The following is a 21,662-nucleotide window of genomic DNA, read 5'->3' as shown; positions in this document are numbered from 1 at the left end:
GCATGTCTAGAGGAGATTTTGTTGATAGCTAATTGTACAGAAATACCCAGCCCACTGTGAGAGACACCATTCCTACAAAGACATAAACTGTGTAAAACTAAAGAAAGCTAGCAAGCAAGCAAATTTGACATGGCTGCTTGACAGAGGATGCAATGTGCCTAGCTACTTGAGTTCCTGCCTTGACTTTCTCCACATGATTGACTATCACCTGGGATCATAAAGGGAAAGAAACCTTTCCTCCCCTAAATACGTGTTCTCAGGGTATTTGACGCAGCAACAAAAATTAAATTAGGCAGATGGAAAAAGCTTTCCTTCAAATTATAGAAGTTCTCTGTTTAACTCCTAAGCTCCCATTCCCAGATATAAACATTGCCTTTTCCCTCTATGCATTCCCCTTGTCTGACTTCATGGTTCATCTTAACAGATTAAGACATGAGAAGAAACAGAAACACATCACTGGACACTGTGGTGACAGATTTCCTTCTCCTGGGCTTGGCTCATCCCCCAAATCTAAGAACGTTCCTCTTCCTGGTCTTCCTCCTCATTTACATCCTGACACAGTTGGGGAACCTGCTCATCCTGCTCACAGTGTGGGCTGACCCCAAGCTGCATGCCCGCCCCATGTACATTCTGCTGGGCGTGCTCTCCTTCCTGGACATGTGGCTCTCCTCAGTCATTGTCCCTCGAATTATTTTAAACTTCACTCCTGCCAACAAGGCTATCGCATTTGGTGGCTGTGTAGCTCAACTCTATTTTTTCCACTTCCTGGGCAGCACCCAGTGCTTCCTCTATACCTTGATGGCCTATGACAGGTACCTGGCAATATGTCAGCCTCTTCGCTACCCTGTGCTCATGAATGGGAAGTTATGCACAATCCTGGTGGCTGGAGCTTGGGTGGCTGGCTCCATCCATGGGTCTATTCAAGCCACTCTGACCTTCCGATTGCCCTACTGTGGGCCTAAGGAAGTGGATTACTTCTTCTGTGACATTCCTGCAGTGCTGAGACTGGCCTGTGCTGATACAGCAATCAATGAACTGGTGACCTTTGTGGACATTGGGGTAGTGGCTGCCAGTTGCTTCCTGCTGATTCTGCTCTCCTACGCCAACATAGTTCATGCCATCCTGAAGATACGCACTGCAGATGGCAGGAGACGTGCCTTCTCCACCTGTGGCTCCCATCTCACTGTGGTCACAGTCTACTATGTCCCCTGTATTTTCATCTACCTTCGGGCAGGTTCCAAGAGTTCCTTTGACGGAGCAGTTGCTGTATTTTACACTGTTGTCACTCCATTACTGAATCCCCTCATCTACACTCTGAGGAACCAGGAAGTGAATTCTGCCCTGAAGAGGCTAAGAGCAGGTAGAGGGAATGTGGGTGGAGACAAGTAGCCAATGACTCAGGGACCACACACACCATCACTGCTGTGTTTTTACCTACTATTCAAGTGACGAGTATTTAATACATAGGTACTATTTTAAGACAAACTGAACACTGTAGTGAGAATTTTTGTTTCTTTTTAAAAACACAGAAATATGGGAATGTGTTTTCATTTTAATCCCACATGTAGAATATAAGGCTGCTTCAGATTGTCCACAGCAGCTGACTATGATCTGCTTCATGCTCTAGCAGAGTCATGATTTTGCCAGCTGCAGATAGTTTCTGTAAATGTGTGATGCTTGGAATCCTGAGGATTCCAGAGGATAGAGCTGTGAGTTGGTTGACCAGTTGGTGATTGGATGCTCTTGGTTACAGTTGGTTGAGGTTTGTCCAGTAGTCATATGTGAAGAAAAGAAAAGAAGAAATTAGATATCCCGACAGCAAAGGTCAAACTTGCCCCTGAGGAACATCACACCCCTTAGGAACCCCACACCCTACTGAGCAGGAAGTAATCTAACTATCGATGCCCTCTTTCCCTTCTATCCTTTTTTCACCCCTACCTATGTTAGGGGTTTAAAAGGGTGGAAGAAAGGGGGTCCAGAAAGGTGGAAGAAGAATCCATAAAGTAGCCAAAAGTCCACTACAGAATACAGTTCTACTAATACAAATGTTTCTGATACTCTGTAAAAATCTCAATAATTTGCCCAATTATTTTACATGTTTCAACATATTCCTCAGAAAACCACATATTTTACACAAATGTTGATGGCAAAGAGTGAATATCTAGACAAGTTTGAGGAAAACAATGTAATAGGGCTCCATTTCCTGCTCTCTATTTGCTACAATCCAACTCCCCAAGTTCTCAGAAGTCAGGGTCACGTTTACAAGTCAAGGCAGATGTGTCCTCTCTGTCATTCACTTAAGATCTCTTTAGAGCCTTTGTGTATTGACCCACCGTCTTCCTCTTCCCCATGTAGTAATTCACCAAATTCGGTCCACTCTACCCCAGGAACGTCCCTCAGGCTCCTTGTCATTCCATCCTTCGCCACAGCACTACCTCAAGTTCTTTTCTGAAAGTGAAAACCAAGCATTTCATCTCTCTTCTTCTGACTATTCACTAACTTTCTACGGATTGAGACAAAGGTGGACTTTTTAGCATGGAATTCTAAGTCCCTTGCATCCAATGCCAACATTTTTCACCTCTCAAATCATCTCTACCTCCTCGTCTCTCATCCCCATTAATTTACATGCTATCCCCTAAACATTCTCTATGTTTTTCCATATCTGAGACTTTGGTTTAGTCCCATATCTGAAATATGCTTCTTCCTCCTCCATGTTGGTTAGCTGGTGACTCACGCTTCATTCAAGACCTGGAGAAAAATCCTGAGTCCTAAAGAAGCTTTTCCTAACACTTCTGGCCATAACTGCTCTTATTCTCTGTATGACTAAAGTTTGCTGAGCTCTAAAACAGTACTTTTCCTTAGCTAGCCTGTATGATCATTTAGGTAGGAATCCTGGAGAACAGAAAGCATGTTTCATTGCTGTTTGTGTTATAGCTTTACCAAATAACTCTCCTATATGCAATTGATTAAAAACACTGAGAAATAAATCTGAGAAACAAAACCTACCCCCCCCAAAAAAAAACTTAGGGTAACTCGAACAAAGCAGGTGAAAAAAATGACACTGAAGAAGATGTCAGAAGATGGAAAGATTCCTCATGCTCATGGATTGCTAAGGTTAATATGGTAAAAATGGCCATCTTATCAGAAGCAACCTACAAATTCAGTGCAAACCCCATCAAAATTCCAACACAATTCCTCACAGAAATTAAGAAACAATTTTAACTTCTTATGGAAACACAAAAAAAAAAAAAAAACCCACGATAGCTAAAAAAAAATCCTAAATAATAGAACTGCTAGAAGAAATCACCATCCCCAAACTCAAACTGTACTACAGAGCTATAGTAATATAAACAGAATGGTATTGGCATAAAAACAGACACATTGATCAATGGAATCAAATTGAAGACCCAGACATGAATCCACATACCTATGGACACTTGATAATTGATAAAGGAGTCAGAAACACAAACTAGGGTGGGAAAGTCGTCAACAAATGGACGCTAGTCAAACTGGATGTCAGCATGTAGAAGAATACAAATTGATCCATACTTGTCACAAAACCCAAGTCCAGATGGATCAAGGACCTCAACATAAGGCTAGATGGACTGAACCTGATAGAGGAAAACATGGGGACTAGCCTTGAAAATCATTGGCACAGGAAAATATTTTCTGACCAGAACACCAACAGCATGGGCACTGAGATCAACAATTAATAAAAGGGGCCTCAAGAAGCTGAAGCTCCCGGAAAGGGCGGCACAGATCTTCCTGGTTGCTGCCACCGCAGAAAGCTCGTGGGCAGCACCCTGCGAGCAAACTTGAGCCTCGGGACCACAGGTAAGACCAACTTTTCTACTGCAAGAGACCTGCCTGATAAACTCGGGACACACAGAGGCAGAATTCTTCTAGGACCGGGAACGTCCTGTGTTTACCGGGAGTCCCACACCCGCGATCCAGGCCCGCAGCAGCTCTCTGCTCCCAGACCCCGTGGGAGAGAGACCTCACCGCCTGGTCAGGTGGGCACTCCTGAGGCTGCAGAGTGGAAGAAACCACCAACACTGCCCACCCCTGCCCACATCCCTGGCCCAAGGGGAAACTGTATAAGGCCTCTGGGTTCCCGTGGGGGAGGGCCCAGGAGTGGCAGGACCCCTGCGCCTGAGACACCCCTGGAACCTGAAGGAACAGACCGGATAAACAGTTCTCTGCACCCAAATCCTGTGGGAGGGAGAGCTAAACCTTCAGAGAGGCAGACACGCCTGGGAAACCAGAAGAGACTGCACTCTGCACACATCTCGGACGCCAGAGGAAAACACCAAACGCCATCTGGAACCCTGGTGCACAGAAGCTCCCGGAAAGGGCGGCGCAGATCTTCCTGGTTGCTGCCGCCGCAGAGAGCTCATGGGCAGCACTCCGCGAGCGAACTTGAACCTCGGGACCACAGGTAAGACCAACTTTTCTGCTGCAAGTGACCTGCCTGGTGAACTCAAGACACAGGCCCACAGGAACAGCTGAAGACCTGTAGAGAGGAAAAACTGCACGCCCGAAAGCAGAACACTCTGTACCCATAACTGGCTGAAAGAAAACAGGAAAACAGGTCTACAGCACTCCTGACACACAGGCTTATAGGACAGTATAGCCACTGTCAGAAATAGCAGAACAAAGTAACACTAGAGATAATCTGATGGTGAGAGGCAAGCGCAGGAACCCAAGCAACAGAAACCAAGACTACATGGCATCATCGGAGCCCAATTCTCCCACCAAAACAAACATGGAATATCCAAATACACCAGAAAAGCAAGATCTAGTTTCAAAATCATATTTGATCATGATGCTGGAGGACTTCAAGAAAGACGTGAAGAACTCCCTTAGAGAAACACAGGAAAACATTAATAAACAAGTAGAAGCCTACAGAGAGGAATCGCAAAAATCCCTGAAAGAATTCCAGGAAAACACAATCAAACAGTTGAAGGAATTAAAAATGGAAATAGAAGCAATCAAGAAAGAACACATGGAAACAACCCTGGATATAGAAAACCAAAAGAAGAGACAAGGAGCTGTAGATACAAGCTTCACCAACAGAATACAAGAGATGGAAGAGAGAATCTCAGGAGCAGAAGATTCCATAGAAATCATCAACTCTCTGTCAAAGATAATGTAAAGCAGAAAAAGCTACTGGTCCAAAACATACAGGAAATCCAGGACTCAATGAGAAGATCAAACCTAAGGATAATAGGTATAGAAGAGAGTGAAGACTCCCAGCTCAAAGGACCAGTAAATATCTTCAACAAAATCATAGAAGAAAACTTCCCTAACCTAAAAAAAGAGATACCCATAGGCATACAAGAAGCCTACAGAACTCCAAATAGATTGGACCAGAAAAGAAACACCTCCCGTCACATAATTGTCAAAACACCAAACGCACAAAATAAAGAAAGAATATTAAAAGCAGTAAGGGAAAAAGGGCAAGTAACATATAAAGGCAGACCTATCAGAATCACACCAGACTTTTCGCCAGAGACTATGAAAGCCAGAAGATCCTGGACTGATATCATACAGACCCTAAGAGAACACAAATGCCAGCCCAGGTTACTGTATCCTGCAAAACTCTCAATTAACATAGATGGAGAAACCAAGATATTCCATGACAAAACCAAATTTACACAATATCTTTCTACAAATCCAGCACTACAAAGGATAATAAATGGTAAAGCCCAACATAAGGAGGCAAGCTATACCCTAGAAGAAGCAAGAAACTAATCGTCTTGGCAACAAAACAAAGAGAAGAAAAGCACACAAACATAACCTCACATCCAAATATGAATATAACAGGAAGCAATAATCACTATTCCTTAATATCTCTCACCATCAATGGCCTCAACTCCCCAATAAAAAGACATAGACAACAAACTGGATACGCAACGAGGACCCTGCATTCTGCTGCCTACAGGAAACACACCTCAGAGACAAAGACAGACACTACCTCAGAGTAAAAGGCTGGAAAACAATTTTCCAAGCAAATGGTCAGAAGAAGCAAGCTGGAGTAGCCATTCTAATATCAAATAAAATCAATTTTCAACTAAAAGTCATCAAAAAAGATAAGGAAGGACACTTCATATTCATCAAAGGAAAAATCCACCAAGATGAACTCTCAATCCTAAATATCTATGCCCCAAATACAAGGGCACCTACATACGTAAAAGAAACCTTACTAAAGCTCAAAACACACATTGCACCTCACACAATAATAGTGGGAGATTTCAACACCCCACTCTCATCAATGGACAGATCATGGAAACAGAAATTAAACAGAGACGTAGACAGACTAAGAGAAGTCATGAGCCAAATGGACTTAACAGATATTTATAGAACATTCTATCCTAAAGCAAAAGGATATACCTTCTTCTCAGCTCCTCATGGTACTTTCTCCAAAATTGACCATATAATTGGTCAAAAAACGGGCCTCAACAGGTACAGAAAGATAGAAATAATCCCATGCGTGCTATCAGACCACCACGGCCTAAAACTGGTCTTCAATAAGAATAAGGGAAGAATGCCCACATATACGTGGAAATTGAACAATGCTCTACTCAATGATAACCTGGTCAAGGAAGAAATAAAGAAAGAAATTAAAAACTTTTTAGAGGGGTTGGGGATTTGGCTCAGTGGTAGAGCGCTTGCCGAGGAAGCACAAGGTCCTGGGTTCGATCCCCAGCCCCGAAAAAAAAAAAAGAAAAAAAAACTTTTTAGAATTTAATGAAAATGAAGGTACAACATACCCAAACATATGGGACACAATGAAAGCTGTGCTAAGGGGAAAACTCATAGCACTGAGTGCCTGCAGAAAGAAACAGGAAAGAGCATATGTCAGCATCTTGACAGCACACCTAAAAGCTCTAGAACAAAAAGAAGCAAATACACCCAGGAGGAGTAGAAGGCAGGAAATAATCAAACTTAGAGCTGAAATCAACCAAGTAGAAACAAAAAGGACCATAGAAAGAATCAACAGAACCAAAAGTTGGTTCTTTGAGAAAATCAACAAGATAGATAAACCCTTAGCCAGACTAACGAGAGGACACAGAGAGTGTGTCCAAATTAACAAAATCAGAAATGAAAAGGGAGACATTACTACAGATTCAGAGGAAATTCAAAAAATCATCAGATCTTACTATAAAAGCCTATATTCAACAAAACTTGAAAATCTACAGGAAATGGACAATTTCCTAGACAGATACCAGGTACCGAAGTTAAATCAGGAACAGATAAACCAGTTAAACAACCCCATAACTCCTAAGGAAATAGAAGCAGTCATTAAAGGTCTCCCAACCAAAAAGAACCCAGGTCCAGACGGGTTTAGTGCAGAATTCTATCAAACCTTCATAGAAGACCTCATACCAATATTATCCAAACTATTCCACAAAATTGAAACAGATGGATCACTCCCGAATACCTTCTACGAAGCCACAATTACTCTTATACCTAAACCACACAAAGACACAACAAAGAAAGAGAACTTCAGACCAATTTCCCTTATGAATATCAACACAAAAATACTCAATAAAATTCTGGCAAACCGAATCCAAGAGCACATCAAAACAATCATCCACCATGATCAAGTAGGCTTCATCCCAGGCATGCAGGGATGGTTTAATATATGGAAAACCATCAACATGATCCATCATATAAACAAACTGAAAGAACAAAACCACATGATCATTTCATTAGATGCTGAGAAAGCATTTGACAAAATTCAACACCCCTTCATGATAAAAGTCCTGGAAAGAATAGGAATTCAAGGCCCATACCTAAACATAGTAAAAGCCATATACAGCAAACCAGTTGCTAACATTAAACTAAATGGAGAGAAACTTGAAGCAATCCCACTAAAATCAGGGACTAGACAAGGCTGCCCATTCTCTCCCTACTTATTCAATATAGTTCTTGAAGTTCTAGCCAGAGCAATCAGACAACAAAAGGAGGTCAAGGGGATACAGATCGGAAAAGAAGAAGTCAAAATATCACTATTTGCAGATGATATGATAGTTTATTTAAGTGATCCCAAAAGTTCCACCAGAGAACTACTAAAGCTGATAAACAACTTCAGCAAAGTGGCTGGGTATAAAATTAACTCAAATAAGTCAGTAGCCTTCCTCTACACAAAAGAGAAACAAGCCGAGAAAGAAATTAGGGAAACGACACCCTTCATAATAGACCCAAATAATATAAAGTACCTCGGTGTGACTTTAACCAAGCAAGTAAAAGATCTGTACAATAAGAACTTCAAGACACTGAAGAAAGAAATTGAAGAAGACCTCAGAAGATGGAAAGATCTCCCATGCTCATGGATTGGCAGGATTAATATAGTAAAAATGGCCATTTTACCAAAAGCAATCTACAGATTCAATGCAATCCCCATCAAAATACCAATCCAATTCTTCAAAGAGTTAGACAGAACAATTTGCAAATTCATCTGGAATAACAAAAAACCCAGGATAGCTAAAACTATCCTCAACAATAAAAGGACTTCAGGGGGAATCACTATCCCTGAACTCAAGCAGTATTACAGAGCAATAGTGATAAAAACTGCATGGTATTGGTACAGAGACAGACAGATAGACAAATGGAATAGAATTGAAGACCCAGAAATGAACCCACACACCTACTATGGTCACTTGATTTTTGACAAAGGAGCCAAAACCATCCAATGGAAAAAAGATAGCATTTTCAGCAAATGGTGCTGGTTCAACTGGAGGGCAACATGTAGAAGAATGCAGATCGATCCATGCTTATCACCCTGTACAAAGCTTAAGTCCAAGTGGATCAAGGACCTCCACATCAAACCAGACACACTCAAACTAATAGAAGAAAAACTAGGGAAGCATCTGGAACACATGGGCACTGGAAAAAATTTCCTGAACAAAACACCAATGGCTTATGCTCTAAGATCAAGAATCGACAAATGGGATCTCATAAAACTGCAAAGCTTCTGTAAGGCAAAGGACACTGTGGTTAGGACAAAACGGCAACCAACAGATTGGGAAAAGATCTTTACCAACCCTACAACAGATAGAGGCCTTATATCCAAAATATACAAAGAACTCAAGAAGTTAGACTGCAGGGAGACAAATAACCCTATTAAAAAATGGGGTTCAGAGCTAAACAATTCACAGCTGAGGAATGCCGAATGGCTGAGAAACACCTAAAGAAATGTTCAACATCTTTAGTCATAAGGGAAATGCAAATCAAAACAACCCTGAGATTTCACCTCACACCAGTGAGAATGGCTAAGATCAAAAACTCAGGTGACAGCAGATGCTGGCGAGGATGCGGAGAAAGAGGAACACTCCTCCATTGTTGGTGGGATTGCAGACTGTTAAAACCATTCTGGAAATCAGTTTGGAGGTTCCTCAGAAAATTGGACATTGAACTGCCTGAGGATCCAGCTATACCTCTCTTGGGCATATACCCAAAAGATGCCCCAACATATAAAAAAGACACGTGCTCCACTATGTTCATCGCAGCCTTATTTATAATAGCCAGAAGCTGGAAAGAACCCAGATGCCCTTCAACAGAGGAATGGATACAGAAAATGTGGTACATCTACACAATGGAATATTACTCAGCTATCAAAAACAATGACTTTATGAAATTCGTGGGCAAATGGTTGGAACTGGAAAATATCATCCTGAGTGAGCTAACCCAATCACAGAAAGACATACATGGTATGCACTCATTGATAAGTGGCTATTAGCCCAAATGCTTGAATTACCCTAGATGCCTAGAACAAATGAAACTCAAGACGGATGATCAAAATGTGAATGCTTCACTCCTTCTTTAAAAGGGGAACAAGAATACCCTTGGCAGGGAAGAGAGAGGCAAAGATTAAAACAGAGACTGAAGGAACACCCATTCAGAGCCTGCCCCACATGTGGCCCATACATATACAGCCACCCAATTAGACAAGATGGATGAAGCAAAGTAGTGCAGACTGACAGGAGCCGGATGTAGATCGCTCCTGAGAGACACTGCCAGAATACAGCAAATACAGGGGCGAATGCCAGCAGCAAACCACTGAACTGAGAATAGGACCCCCATTGAAGGAATCAGAGAAAGAACTGGAAGAGCTTGAAGGGGCTCGAGACCCCATATGTACAACAATGCCAAGCAACCAGAGCTTCCAGGGACTAAGCCACTACCTAAAGACTATACATGGACTGACCCTGGACTCTGACCTCATAGGTAGCAATGAATATCCTAGTAAGAGCACCAGTGGAAGGGGAAGCCCTGGGTCCTGCTAAGACTGAACCCCCAGTGAACTAGACTGTGGGGGGGAGGGCGGCAATGGGGGGAGGGTTGGGAGGGGAACAACCATAAGGAAGGGGAGGGGGGAGGGTGATGTTTGCCCGGAAACCGGGAAAGGGAATAACACTCGAAATGTATATAAGAAATACTCAAGTTAATAAAAAAAAAAAAGCTGAAAAGCTTCTGTAAGGTAACGAATACCATCATTTGTACAAAGTGGCAGCCTATAGAATAGGAAAAGATGTTGACCAACTGTACCTGTGATAGAGGACTAACACTCAAAGTACATTTTAAAACACTCAGAAAGCTAGATATCAAGAAAACAAATATACCAGTTTGAAACTAAGCAGAGAATTCTCAAAAGAGGAAACTCAGATGGCTGAGAAACACTTAAAGAAATATTCAACATCCTTAGCCATCAGGGAAATGCAAATCAAAACTCCTCTGAGATTTCATCTTCTACCTGTCAGAATGACCAAGATCAATAATACACGTGACAGCTCATGCTGGCAAGGATGTAGAGCAAGGAAAACAACTCCTTCATTGTTGGTAGATGTAAATGTATACAGCTACTTAGAAAATCACTGCGGTGGTTTCTCAGGAACATGGGACTTGATCTCCCCCAACATCCAGCTATAGACCCAAAAGATGCTTCATCCTACCATAGAGACATTTGGTTAAACATGTTCACTGCTGCTGTATTTATAACAGCCAGAAACTGAAAATAACCTAGATATCAACAAAAGAATGGGTTTTTTTTTAATGTGGTTTACACAATGGACTATTACTCAGCCATAAAGGAACTCATAAAACTTGCAGGTAAATGATAGAACTAGAATATATTGTCCTGAGTGAAGTAATCCAGACCCAGAATTATGGTAAGTTTTTGCTTATATGTGGATATTAGCTGTTAGGTCAATAATAACAAAGCTACTTTCTGAGAACCACAGAGGTTAAATAGAGAGTAAGGGACTAAGTGCTACAGCTAGATCTTAGGAAAGAAAAATAGATTAGTCATGGGTGGATGGTGGGGACTGTAATGGAAAGGTAAGTGCAGAGGACACAGGAAGGGAGGAACAAGAAGGGAATGTGGAAGACAGTTAAAATTAAGAGCCACTTGCGGGGTAGCATTTCCACAATTCCACCGAATTCAGTAGAAACCTCCTAAGACATATACATATACACACACATACATATAAAAACAATATAAATGAAATCACTAAGTGATGGGGGAGAAAGAGTCCCAACTGGCAATCTCTTGTCACCCACGAAGCTTCTGTTACCAGAATTGGGTTACATCTGAGTTACAAAGGGGTCCTGTGGGAATCACTAAATAACCCAGTATGTTGCCGAGACCATAAATCACTCTCCACAAACTGATGGCAAGGCCCCATTGCTGAAGACAATGTCTTCACAACTTATTAAACATGGGGAAAACAGAGCTACTGCCTACAGTAGAGCCTTCATCCCTCAGTTTTAGCATCTTTGGTACAGGAAGGAAAGTATTCTGCATGCTACAAAAATAATTAAAAAAAAAACATTAACACCAAGCCAGCCACAACCCCTTTATCTACAGTGGTGGCCTGCCTGTAAGATATATTAGGGCAATGGTGGCACGAGAGTAACCAAACAATATCTATATTTGTACAGGAAACCAGTAGATATTATTGAACTAAATGGAGAGAAACTTGAAGCAATCCCACTAAAATCAGGGACTAGACAAGGCTGCCCACTCTCTCCCTACTTATTCAATATAGTTCTTGAAGTTCTAGCCAGAGCAATCAGGCCCACACCATGAGATGGAACTCATATTTGACACAGCTTGGATGATCAAGAACTTAAGACTAGATATCCCAGGGACCTAAGGTAAAACTAAATAATACTGGTCTACGAATAAGGGGACAAAAGAGTTAGTGATAAAATGACTCCTAATGACATTCTGCTACACTCATAGATCAGTGCCTTGTTCAGCCATCATCAGAGGAGCTTCGTCCTGCAGCAGAAGAGAACAGATACAGAGATCCACAACCAGACATTATGTATAGAGTGAGAGACCTTGGAACATTCAGCCCTAAATGGGATGTCTCCATAAAATCCCTCACCTCAGGACTCATAAGAAGTTCTCTTGATGTCCAAAAGACTTCCAAAACATTACAGGCAACTGCTATTGCCCTTGGTTGACCCCCAGTTGTGGAAGGTAAGTCCCTATTGCTGAAGATTCCATGCACATTAGACACAGAACCCATAGGACCCTGAGCTAAAAAGGGGCTGAGCAAGCCTCCAAATGAGGGAGGAAGCCAACAGTCCTACCCAGCCATGATACCTCCAAACCACAACAAACAGACTGACACCATAACCCTAAAGATGTAACTGTAGTGCACATACCTTGGCAGTAACTAAAGTTCTCTAATTGGACTTACAAGAGGAAGATCATACCTGGTATTTGAAACCTAGTCAACTACTTGGGAGTAGTGAAGCCATGGAACTTAGGAAAACCTACAAACATTTTACTAAACCATCATAATCTCTATCATTCTACATTTTTCTCCTTATACTCAGAGATTAGTATAGTCCTCAACCTTCATCAAGGAAACTTCTCTTTGCAACAAATGGAGACCATTACAAAAAGAAAACACAGCCAATCAAAATGCAGAGTTTTGGAGCCCAGTTCCAGTGGATACGTTTACAAAACACGCCTGTCCCTAAGGCTCAGGGAATACTGTGGGAAGGGGAGAGGAAAGATTGTAAGAGCCAGGGAATCAAGAGAGTTCGTTGTGAGATTGAAGCTCCTAAAAATGTCAGAAGCTACACCCATAGTCTCACAAACATGAGTGCTTATTAAATAGTTGAACAAGGACAATATACATGCCAAAGGGAATGAAGGAAAGACCAGAAGGCGCAACAAAGAATTACAGGCAGCTAAGGAATGCTGAGAGCTGGAGAAATAGTCTTTCCTAGGGAGGAGCGTCAATGAGTTATCTAAAATACCAGTTAGCCCTGAAAACATACACACAAATAGCATAGTACAGACTGAGCAAGTTATGTTTAGGAATTGGAGAGTGTGTGTGTGTGTGTGTGTGTGTGTGTGTGTGTGTGTGTGTGTGTGTGTGTGTGTGTGTGATGCATGTTTGAATAGGAATGACCCAATAGGTTCATATATTTCAATGCTTGTTCATTAGGGAGTAGTGCTACTTGACAGGGATTAGGAGGTGTGGCCTTGTTGGAGAAGTGTGACGTTGTGGGAGGAAGTGTGTTAGTGGGAGTAGGCTTTGGGGTTTCAAAAGCTCAAGCAAGGCCCAGTGTCTCTCTCCTTCCTGTTGTCTGCTGTCTGTGGATCAGGATGTAGAACTCTTGGCTCCTCCAGCACCGTCTGCCTGCGGATAGAAGATTTGAAGAAATGCAGGTTTTGTACACTTGCAAAACACTTAATAAACAAACACACTTAGTGAAATTAACAAATGGACTAAACCTCTGAAACCGTAAGCAAGCTTCAATTAAATGTTTTCCTTTATAAGAGTTGCCACAGTCGTGCTATTTCTTCACAGCAGGAGAACATTGACTAAAACTGCATGTAACAATTAATGAAAAAGGAAGCCACAAGTCTGAAAGAGAGCAGAGAGGGTTATATAAGAGGGGTATGTGGGAAGTTTGGAGGGAGAAAAGGAAAGAGAGAAATGATATCCTTCCATCATAATCTCAAAAAATAAACAACTTGTTTAATTTTATAACAGTATTTTAAAAAACAAAGGAGACAAATTTGGGTGGGCAAGGAAGGGGCATGGATCTGGGAAGAGCTGGGGAAGAGAGATGAGTGTGATCAAAACATATCGTACAAAACTAGAACCTCGGGGCTGGACAGATGGCTCGACATGTTAGGAGCACTGGCTGCTCTTCTAGAGATCCTGAGTTTGCTGGAACTAGCCGGTCAGTCAACATGAAGTAAGGATGATCATAGGGAAAGTAGAAAGAAGATGCAAGAGAAGGCATGGGAGGGCCGCTGGTTGATACCATGCCCGCAAGCATTTCCTGGTGTCCTTTAAAGGCAAGCAGCACAAGGCATGACCAATTCCAGGAAGATCAACAACGACCACAGATCCTTTCCTGGTGAGTTTATGGTACACAGTATCTTCATTTGACTAAAACTGTTTCCTGGTGGCTAGAACAGTCTCTCAAGTACATATGCTTAAGGAGAGGAACTTGGCAGGGTATAACACGCATCTTAATTTAAAACAAAGACATATGTAGGCACACTCATTCATGATTAACCGCAAGCAAGAGGTCAGTCAAAGTTAACTCCAGAAGTGCTCCGCACATGAGTTCAATCCCAGCAACCACATGGTGGCTCCCAACCATCTGTAAAAGGATTCAATGTCCTCTTCTGGTGTGTCTGAAGACAGCTACAGTGTACTCACGTACATTAAATAAATAAGTCTTCAAAAAAAACACAAGAGCCTCTCAGATCACTCATAAAAATAAATTTAAGTCAGCAAATAAATAATAAGCAGAGAAGCTATTGTACGTGTCTGAGATGTAGAGGCAAATTTGTCTAGAAGACAAATGAGACTACAGAGAGAGTCAAAGGGGCTTGAAGAAATGTGGGGTTTGTATACTTGCAAAAAAAACGTAATAAATACATACGCTTAATGAAATAAAGATAGTGAATCTCATAGAGAATGCTTGAGGTGTTATACGTAAGGTAGCTTAGGAGGTAATGGTACTTGCTACCAAGTCTGGCAACCCAACTTTGATTCCGAGAGTCCACATTGGAGAAGAAAACCCCACTCTCACAAGTTGTCCCTCTGAACTAAACAGGAGCACCTAAATACCTAAATATCTAAATACATACATGTACACAAACATTAATAAATAAATAAATGCGAAAACATGTAAATACATTTCACATGATCGATGGGTTGGAAGGCAAAGCAGAGGCCGTGATCACAACTGTAATCCTGGCACCTGGGAGGTTCCATATCAGTTTCAGAGTAGTTCAAAACTTGTTTCAACTGCATGAGACCAACTAGCAAGAACAAAATAAACTATAAAATCAATATTTTAAACAGCCCGTGAACCCTGAGAGTCATCTGTGTTTCTCTTAGTCTATGAAGATCTATCAAAGCGCCTTAGTCATTCAGAAAAAAACTTAATTTTATAGTATATGAATATGCTAATAAAATATTTTCACCTTTAATAACCACACTCCTCTCTCATCTTCACCTACCTTTGCCCCTTCCTCTTCCTCCTCCTCCTCCCCCCCTCTCTTCCTTGTCCTCCACCTACACCCAGCCTCACAAGGTACCCCCTCCACTTCTGTCTTCTCTTCCTCCTCCAATTTCATAATTTGTTTTGTGAGCAAAAGGAAGCCACAGATAATGAAGTCATCGAGTCCTGATAAACCCCACAGACATTGTCCCACCTGACATTACAAAACTGGAGAAAGCTACAAAGGAAGGAAGGAAGTCTCCCAGGAGACAGATTACAGACATGAGCACTGCCTTCTCACAGGAGTGCTGTTACAACAGTCCCACACTAGAGGGATCACACAATGTGCCTCTGGGGAAAACAAACCAAAAACAAACCACAGCAGGGACCACCCTCAGTAACAGCCTCAATCTTCCCCCGTCCACAAGCAAATGGGAGGAGAAGATCCACAGAGAATAAATCATTCAGGTTTCAGTCTCTCCGTCTGCCACATCTTCTCCTGTCCACTCCTCACAAAGGCCTGTGCTGACCCAGTGGCATGTAGAGCTCTCTCCAGCCACAGAGCATAGCCCTTCTCTCAGACTGCAACAGGACCTTCTTCCATGGATGCTGGCACCGCCTGATAAACGTCACTCACTGTCCCACACCAGCCACGGTATGTATTGAAAAGCTCTCAGGGAGAACTTTCCTTCGGGATGGAGACCCTCCAACTCCAAAGACCAGACCGAGACACCACAGGATGCAATCAGCAAGAGGATTTGGTTTATTGTCGGGATACACAGGCACAGGCACCTGCGGGCGCTTCAGTCACTCAGGGGACTGGCGCGCCCCACGGAACCAAGGATGGGCTTTTATAGGATTTTGGGGAGCAGAAGCAAGCATACAGAAGCAGATGCATGGTTACAGGGATATAATTGGTGGATTCTAATATGGCAAGGGTTTAGCCCGGGGGCAAGTTTCCTAGCTACCTTCCTGAAACATAACGGCTGACTCGGCCCCCCAAGGGTTCAGCCCGGGGGCAAGTTTCTTAGCTACCTTCTTGGAACATAACGACTGACTCAGCCCCCCACCAGGGTGTGGGACCTCTCTTGGGGCTTTTTTTTCATTGTCAGGTGCTCAACCGAAGTCGTCCTGTTGCCAGGCCTTCAACCAAACACATCCTGCTTGGCAGCCGCTGTGTACTCAGTGTTCTAACCTTTCCCTGAACCAGTCATCTTAAGTACAGCCTTGCAAAATGGCGTTACTGTTGCTAAGCTGGGGTCTTTCATTCCCCCATTTTTTTTTGTTAACTTTGAGTGAAATCTTTCACTCGACTTGGTCAAGAAATTTCTGTCTGGTGGGGGCTTATTCCCCCACTGACTCTAGGCCACAAAAGGGCTAGGAGGAGCCACGTAGGAGTTTTAACTTTAAGGGGTTTGGAATGCGCTGAACTCTCCATGTCTGGGGTGTAGTGTTGTGATTAGTCAATTCCTCAGACCGGACTGCCTTGACGTGTGGTGTGTGGATCTAAGCCGAGACTCCGTCTACCTTTAGGGCGGTCGGGGTAGTCAGGAGGACGGTGTAGGGTCCTTTTCACCGTGGCTCGAGATTCTTGGTCTGGTGTCTGTGCACCCACACGGTGTCTCCAATCTGGAACGGGTGTGGCACCACCGGATGCTCAAGCTTGTCCTGGTAAGCAGTGGCCAAAGATCTCCAGACGTCTCTCTGCACAATCTGTAGGGCCTGTAAATGGGCCCTCAGAGAAGGGCTGTCAGCAAAATCAGCAATGTTTGAATCAAAGAAATGGACAAATGGGGGTGGTGCTCCATACATTATTTCAAAAGGAGTTAGACCATGGGGGCCCGGGGTATTCCGGGCCCAATATAGAACTAGGGGAAGGAGGGCCACCCAATCCTTTGAGCCAGTTGTAAGCGTAAGTTTGGATAAAGTCTCCTTAATTGTTCTATTCATGCGTTCTACCTGACCTGAACTCTGGGGTCTATAGGCACAATGTAATTTCCAATCAATCCCCAGCAATTTGGCCACCAACTGACTTACTTGGGAGACGAAAGCGGGCCCGTTGTCCGACCCCAACGCTTGAGGCATGCCATACCTGGGAAAGATTTCCTCGAGGAGCTTCTTAGTGACCATTTTTGTAGTCTCGTGCTTTGTGGGGAAGGCTTCGACCCATCCTGAGAAGGTGTCTATAAACACTAGGAGATACTTGTATCCATATATACCTGGTTTAATTTCAGTAAAATCAATTTCCCAATGGATGTCGGGACGGTGTCCCCTAGGACGAACTCCTTGTCCAATCCTGGTCCTTCCCAGGTTAACCTGAGCGCACGCTTTGTAACTCTCAGTCACCTTTTGTATCGCTTTGTCCCGATTCAAAAAACACAGATTTATCTCTTCCCAATCTAGTAAGGTTTTTATCTTCTTAAACCCCAAATGGGTTAATTTATGTAAAAAGGAGATCAATTCAAAAGTCCTTTGTAGACCCACTGTTTTAGTTGAGGGTGGTAGATGGCCCCCATTTTTTCTAGGAGTTCTATGTCCTCATGGGCATAAACCCAACTAGTTTGTCCCACTGGTGGGGGCGTGGGTTGCTCTGGGCTATTTAAGGGCAAGATTTGTTTGTTCATGGCCGCTTCTCGCGCCGTGGCATCGGCCAGCCGGTTTCTTCGTGCCTCTGGGTTGTGCCCTTTCTGGTGTCCTGGACAATACATAATACTCAGTCTTTTGGGCAAGAATAGAGCTTCTAAGAGGGCCAGAATTTTAGCCTTATTTTTAATATCTTTACCCTCAGATGTGAGCAGCCCCCGCCTCCGGTAGATCTCCCCGTGGATGTGTACCGTGGCAAAGGCATAACGGCTGTCTGTATATATATTTAGCCTCTTACCTTTTGTCATCTTGAGCGCCTGAGTCAAGGCGATGAGTTCAGCCCGTTGTGCGGAGGTACCAGCAGGCAGGGCTTTCGCCCAAATCACTTTGTCCTCCGTAGTGACCGCAGCTCCAGCCTTTCACTCTCCCTCTGCCAAGAAGCTGTTGTCATCCGTGTACCATGTGTGGTCAGCATTCTGAAGAGGCTGGTCCGATAGGTCCGGCCTGGTTCCATGTACTTCTGCGAGGATTTGTAGGCAGTCATGCTGTTTTGCCTCCTCTGGTAGAGGAAGCAAGGTGGCAGGATTGAGGGCGACTACGGGCCCAAACTGAACCCGTTCTGTATCCAGAAACAAGGCTTGGTGCGAGAATTAGAGAGCCAGCGGTCTGGGGGCTGCTTTACCAAGGCCTCCACTGCGTGGGGTGTTAGGATGGTGAGTGGCTGTCCCAAAGTCAATTTTCCAGTGTCCTTGATCAGGACAGCAATAGCAGCCACCATCCTTAGGCACGGTGGCCAGCCGGAGGCCACAGGGTCCAATTTCTTAGACAGGTAGGCCACAGGGCGTTTTCAGGGTCCCAACCTTTGTGTTAGGACCCCTTTAGCATACCCCTGTTTCTCATCGATGAACAGTTACTGAGCAAATTGTAAGGGTTTGGAACAGTCAGATGAATATCTTCTATCCTCTTGTTGACCTTTCTCAAGTCTTGTACTGGCCTATAATCTCCAGTGCCGGGTTTCTTAACAGGCAGAAGAGGCGTATTCCAAGGCGACCGGCAGGGGACTAGGATGCCTTGATCTAGAAGCCTCGTAATGTGAGGCCTTATACCTTGATAAGCTTTATGTGACAGGGGGTATTGTTTTATGGAGACTGGAGTTGTAGTGGCCTTTAACTATATAATTAAGGGGGGCTGTTGGAGCGCCAACCCCATCCCACCAGTCTCTGCCCAAGCCAGTGGAAAATTCGTGACCCAAGTGTCTATTTCTAGGGATTGTGGCTTGTCCTGTCCCGGTTCATATAGTCTATATTCATCCTCTAGTTGTAGGGTTAGAACTTGAAGGGGAGTTCCGTGGGGGCCAGTTATTTGGGCCCCTCCTTCCTCAAAATGAATTTAGTTTGGTGAGCAGGTCATGGCCCAGCAGAGGGTACGGGCAGTCCAGAACATGTAAGAAGGAATGGGTCACCTTACCAGTAGCCAGCTGAACCCGGCGGTCCGTAGTCCATCGGTATTGTTTCTCACCAGTAGCTCCTTGTACCCAGGCCGTCCGGTCGCTGAGTTGTCCTGAAGCTTGAGTGAGGACTGAATGCTGGGCTCCTGTGTCTATCAGGAAAGCAACCGGCTGCCCCCCAACTTTAAGCGTTACCCTGGGCTCAGGGGGGGGGCTCCTGGCCCTGACCTCCCTAATCTTTATCTAGAGCCAAGAGGGAGGTTCGTGGTCGAGGCTTTCGGGGTCCGCCAGGCTTCTTGGGGCACTCTCTGGCCCAGTGCCCTTTCTCTTTGTAATAGGCACATTGATCTTTATCCAGCTTCAGCCCCTTTTGAGCTCCCCCCCTATCTCCCTTTTTTTCTTGGCCCTGAACTACGGCGGCCAAGATTTGACTCAATTCTTTGTTTTTTTTTTATCTCTCTCTTATTAAAAATCTTTTTAGCTTCTTTAAGTAAATCCTGTAATGTATAGCCCTGTAAATTTTCTAACCTCTGTAACTTAGTCCTGATATCTGGAGCAGCCTGTCAGATGAAGGACATAGAGACACTCGTCATTTGTCCTGGGTCATCTGGGTCATAGGGAGTGTACATACGGTAGGCCTCTTTAAGTCTCTCTAGAAAGGTGGAGGGAGTTTTCCCCTGCTTCCTGTAATACCTGTTTTACCTGAGCCAAATTAGTAGGGCGTCGTATAGCCCCTCGGAGACCCGCTAGAAGCAACTGGCGATAAAGGCGTAGGTGTCCCTTACCTTCAGCTGTATTAAAATCCCAGTTTGGTCCTCAGGCAGCTGGGTGGGACGCCCATCATCTCCCAGAACATGCTTTCTGGCCTCTAGGAACACTCTTTGTTTTTTTGTTTTTTTGTTTTTTTTTTTTTTTTTTTGAGGTTAAGAGGGACTGTAAGAGCTGTTGGCAGTCATCCCAAGTAGGCTGGTGGGTAAGTAAAACAGATTCTATTAGGTCGGTGAGTGCCACCGGATCTTTGGAGAAAGAAGGGTTGTGTTGTTTCTAATTGTAAATGTCAGCTGCTGAAAACGGCCAGTATTGGGTCTGGCCACCGGTTCCCTGTCTAAGTGGGAAAGCCTGGGAGGTTGAATCTGGCATCACCTCGCGCTTATTGTGCAATCTCCCTGCGACAGGGGAGAAACCCTTATCAGACTGTGGCCCGGCAACTGATCTGGCCGGCGGCTCTGCCTCCTCCGTTTTAGCCGGGCCTGTCAGAGAGAAGATCTATGAGAGGGGAGTTTGGGTCTGCCGGGAGGACAGGTTTCTTAGAAGGCTCTGATTTCACAAAGGTAGAGAGAGGAAGACGTGGCCGGCAGACCGGGGGGGGCCGAGGGGACAGGCTGGGGGTTGAGGGGAGGCCAATTCGGGTCCACGAAGGGTTCCGCCCAGGGGGAGGGTTTAAGGCGAGAAGAAACCTGGTCAGGATGTCCGTGGACGACCCGATCTTTAACCTGTAAAATAATGATCTTATTAAATGTGCCATTCACTGGCCATCCCGCTCCGAAAGTGGGCCACTCGGATGTGCAGAGAGTCTGTCATTTTCCTTTTTTAACCTCGACGGACTGGTTGTGTGCCCGGTCGTGGACGTCTTTCTAATGATCAAGAGTGAGACTTAGGGGCATTGTTAGGGACTGTCCCATGTTAGTTCTAAGGAAGATTAGAACACAGAGAAAACAAACAACACCAACAGTCAAACAAACAACAGACAGGCGTGCTGCACGGCTTTGGTACCAAACTGAAAGCAAAAAGTCAGATGGAGGTGGCAAAGGTCCGGGGCCCTCTGAAAGCCAAAAATACAGACAGAGATGCCGTTAGTCCGGATCTTTCTCCTCCCAGATTGGGCCCCGAAAAGTCGGGCCCCTAACACCCTTGGAACGTCTTCCAGGGCTGCGGGGCGAGAAGTCCGAGCTCGTCAGCTCCTTCTTCGTCCCGCCCAAATTCCAAACAACCTGGCTGAGCGCTCACAGAACAGACCTGGCTGAGCGCTCACAGAACCTGGCTGAGCACTCACAGAACAGACCTGGCTGAGCACTCACAGAATAGACCTGGCTGAGCGCTCACAGAACAGACCTGGCTGAGCGCTCACAGAACC

The 21,662-nt window shown here is 44.2% G+C and overlaps 1 protein-coding gene across 1 annotated transcript; it reads left to right on the top strand.

The window, feature by feature from the left end:
* The first annotated feature begins 432 nt into the window (after window positions 1-432).
* Or10g1b (olfactory receptor family 10 subfamily G member 1B) lies at window positions 433-1,389 on the top strand. The gene has a single exon (NM_001000100.1). The coding sequence runs from the start codon at window positions 433-435 to the stop codon at window positions 1,387-1,389; it is 957 nt and encodes a 318-aa protein (NP_001000100.1).
* Window positions 1,390-21,662: the final 20,273 nt, after the last annotated feature.

The sequence above is a fragment of the Rattus norvegicus genome, chromosome 15, assembly GCF_036323735.1.
Source record: "Rattus norvegicus strain BN/NHsdMcwi chromosome 15, GRCr8, whole genome shotgun sequence".
NCBI classification, from domain to species: domain Eukaryota; kingdom Metazoa; phylum Chordata; class Mammalia; order Rodentia; family Muridae; genus Rattus; species Rattus norvegicus.
Note: the sequence above shows the minus strand (reverse complement) of the source record. Positions and strands in the feature narration are given on the sequence as shown.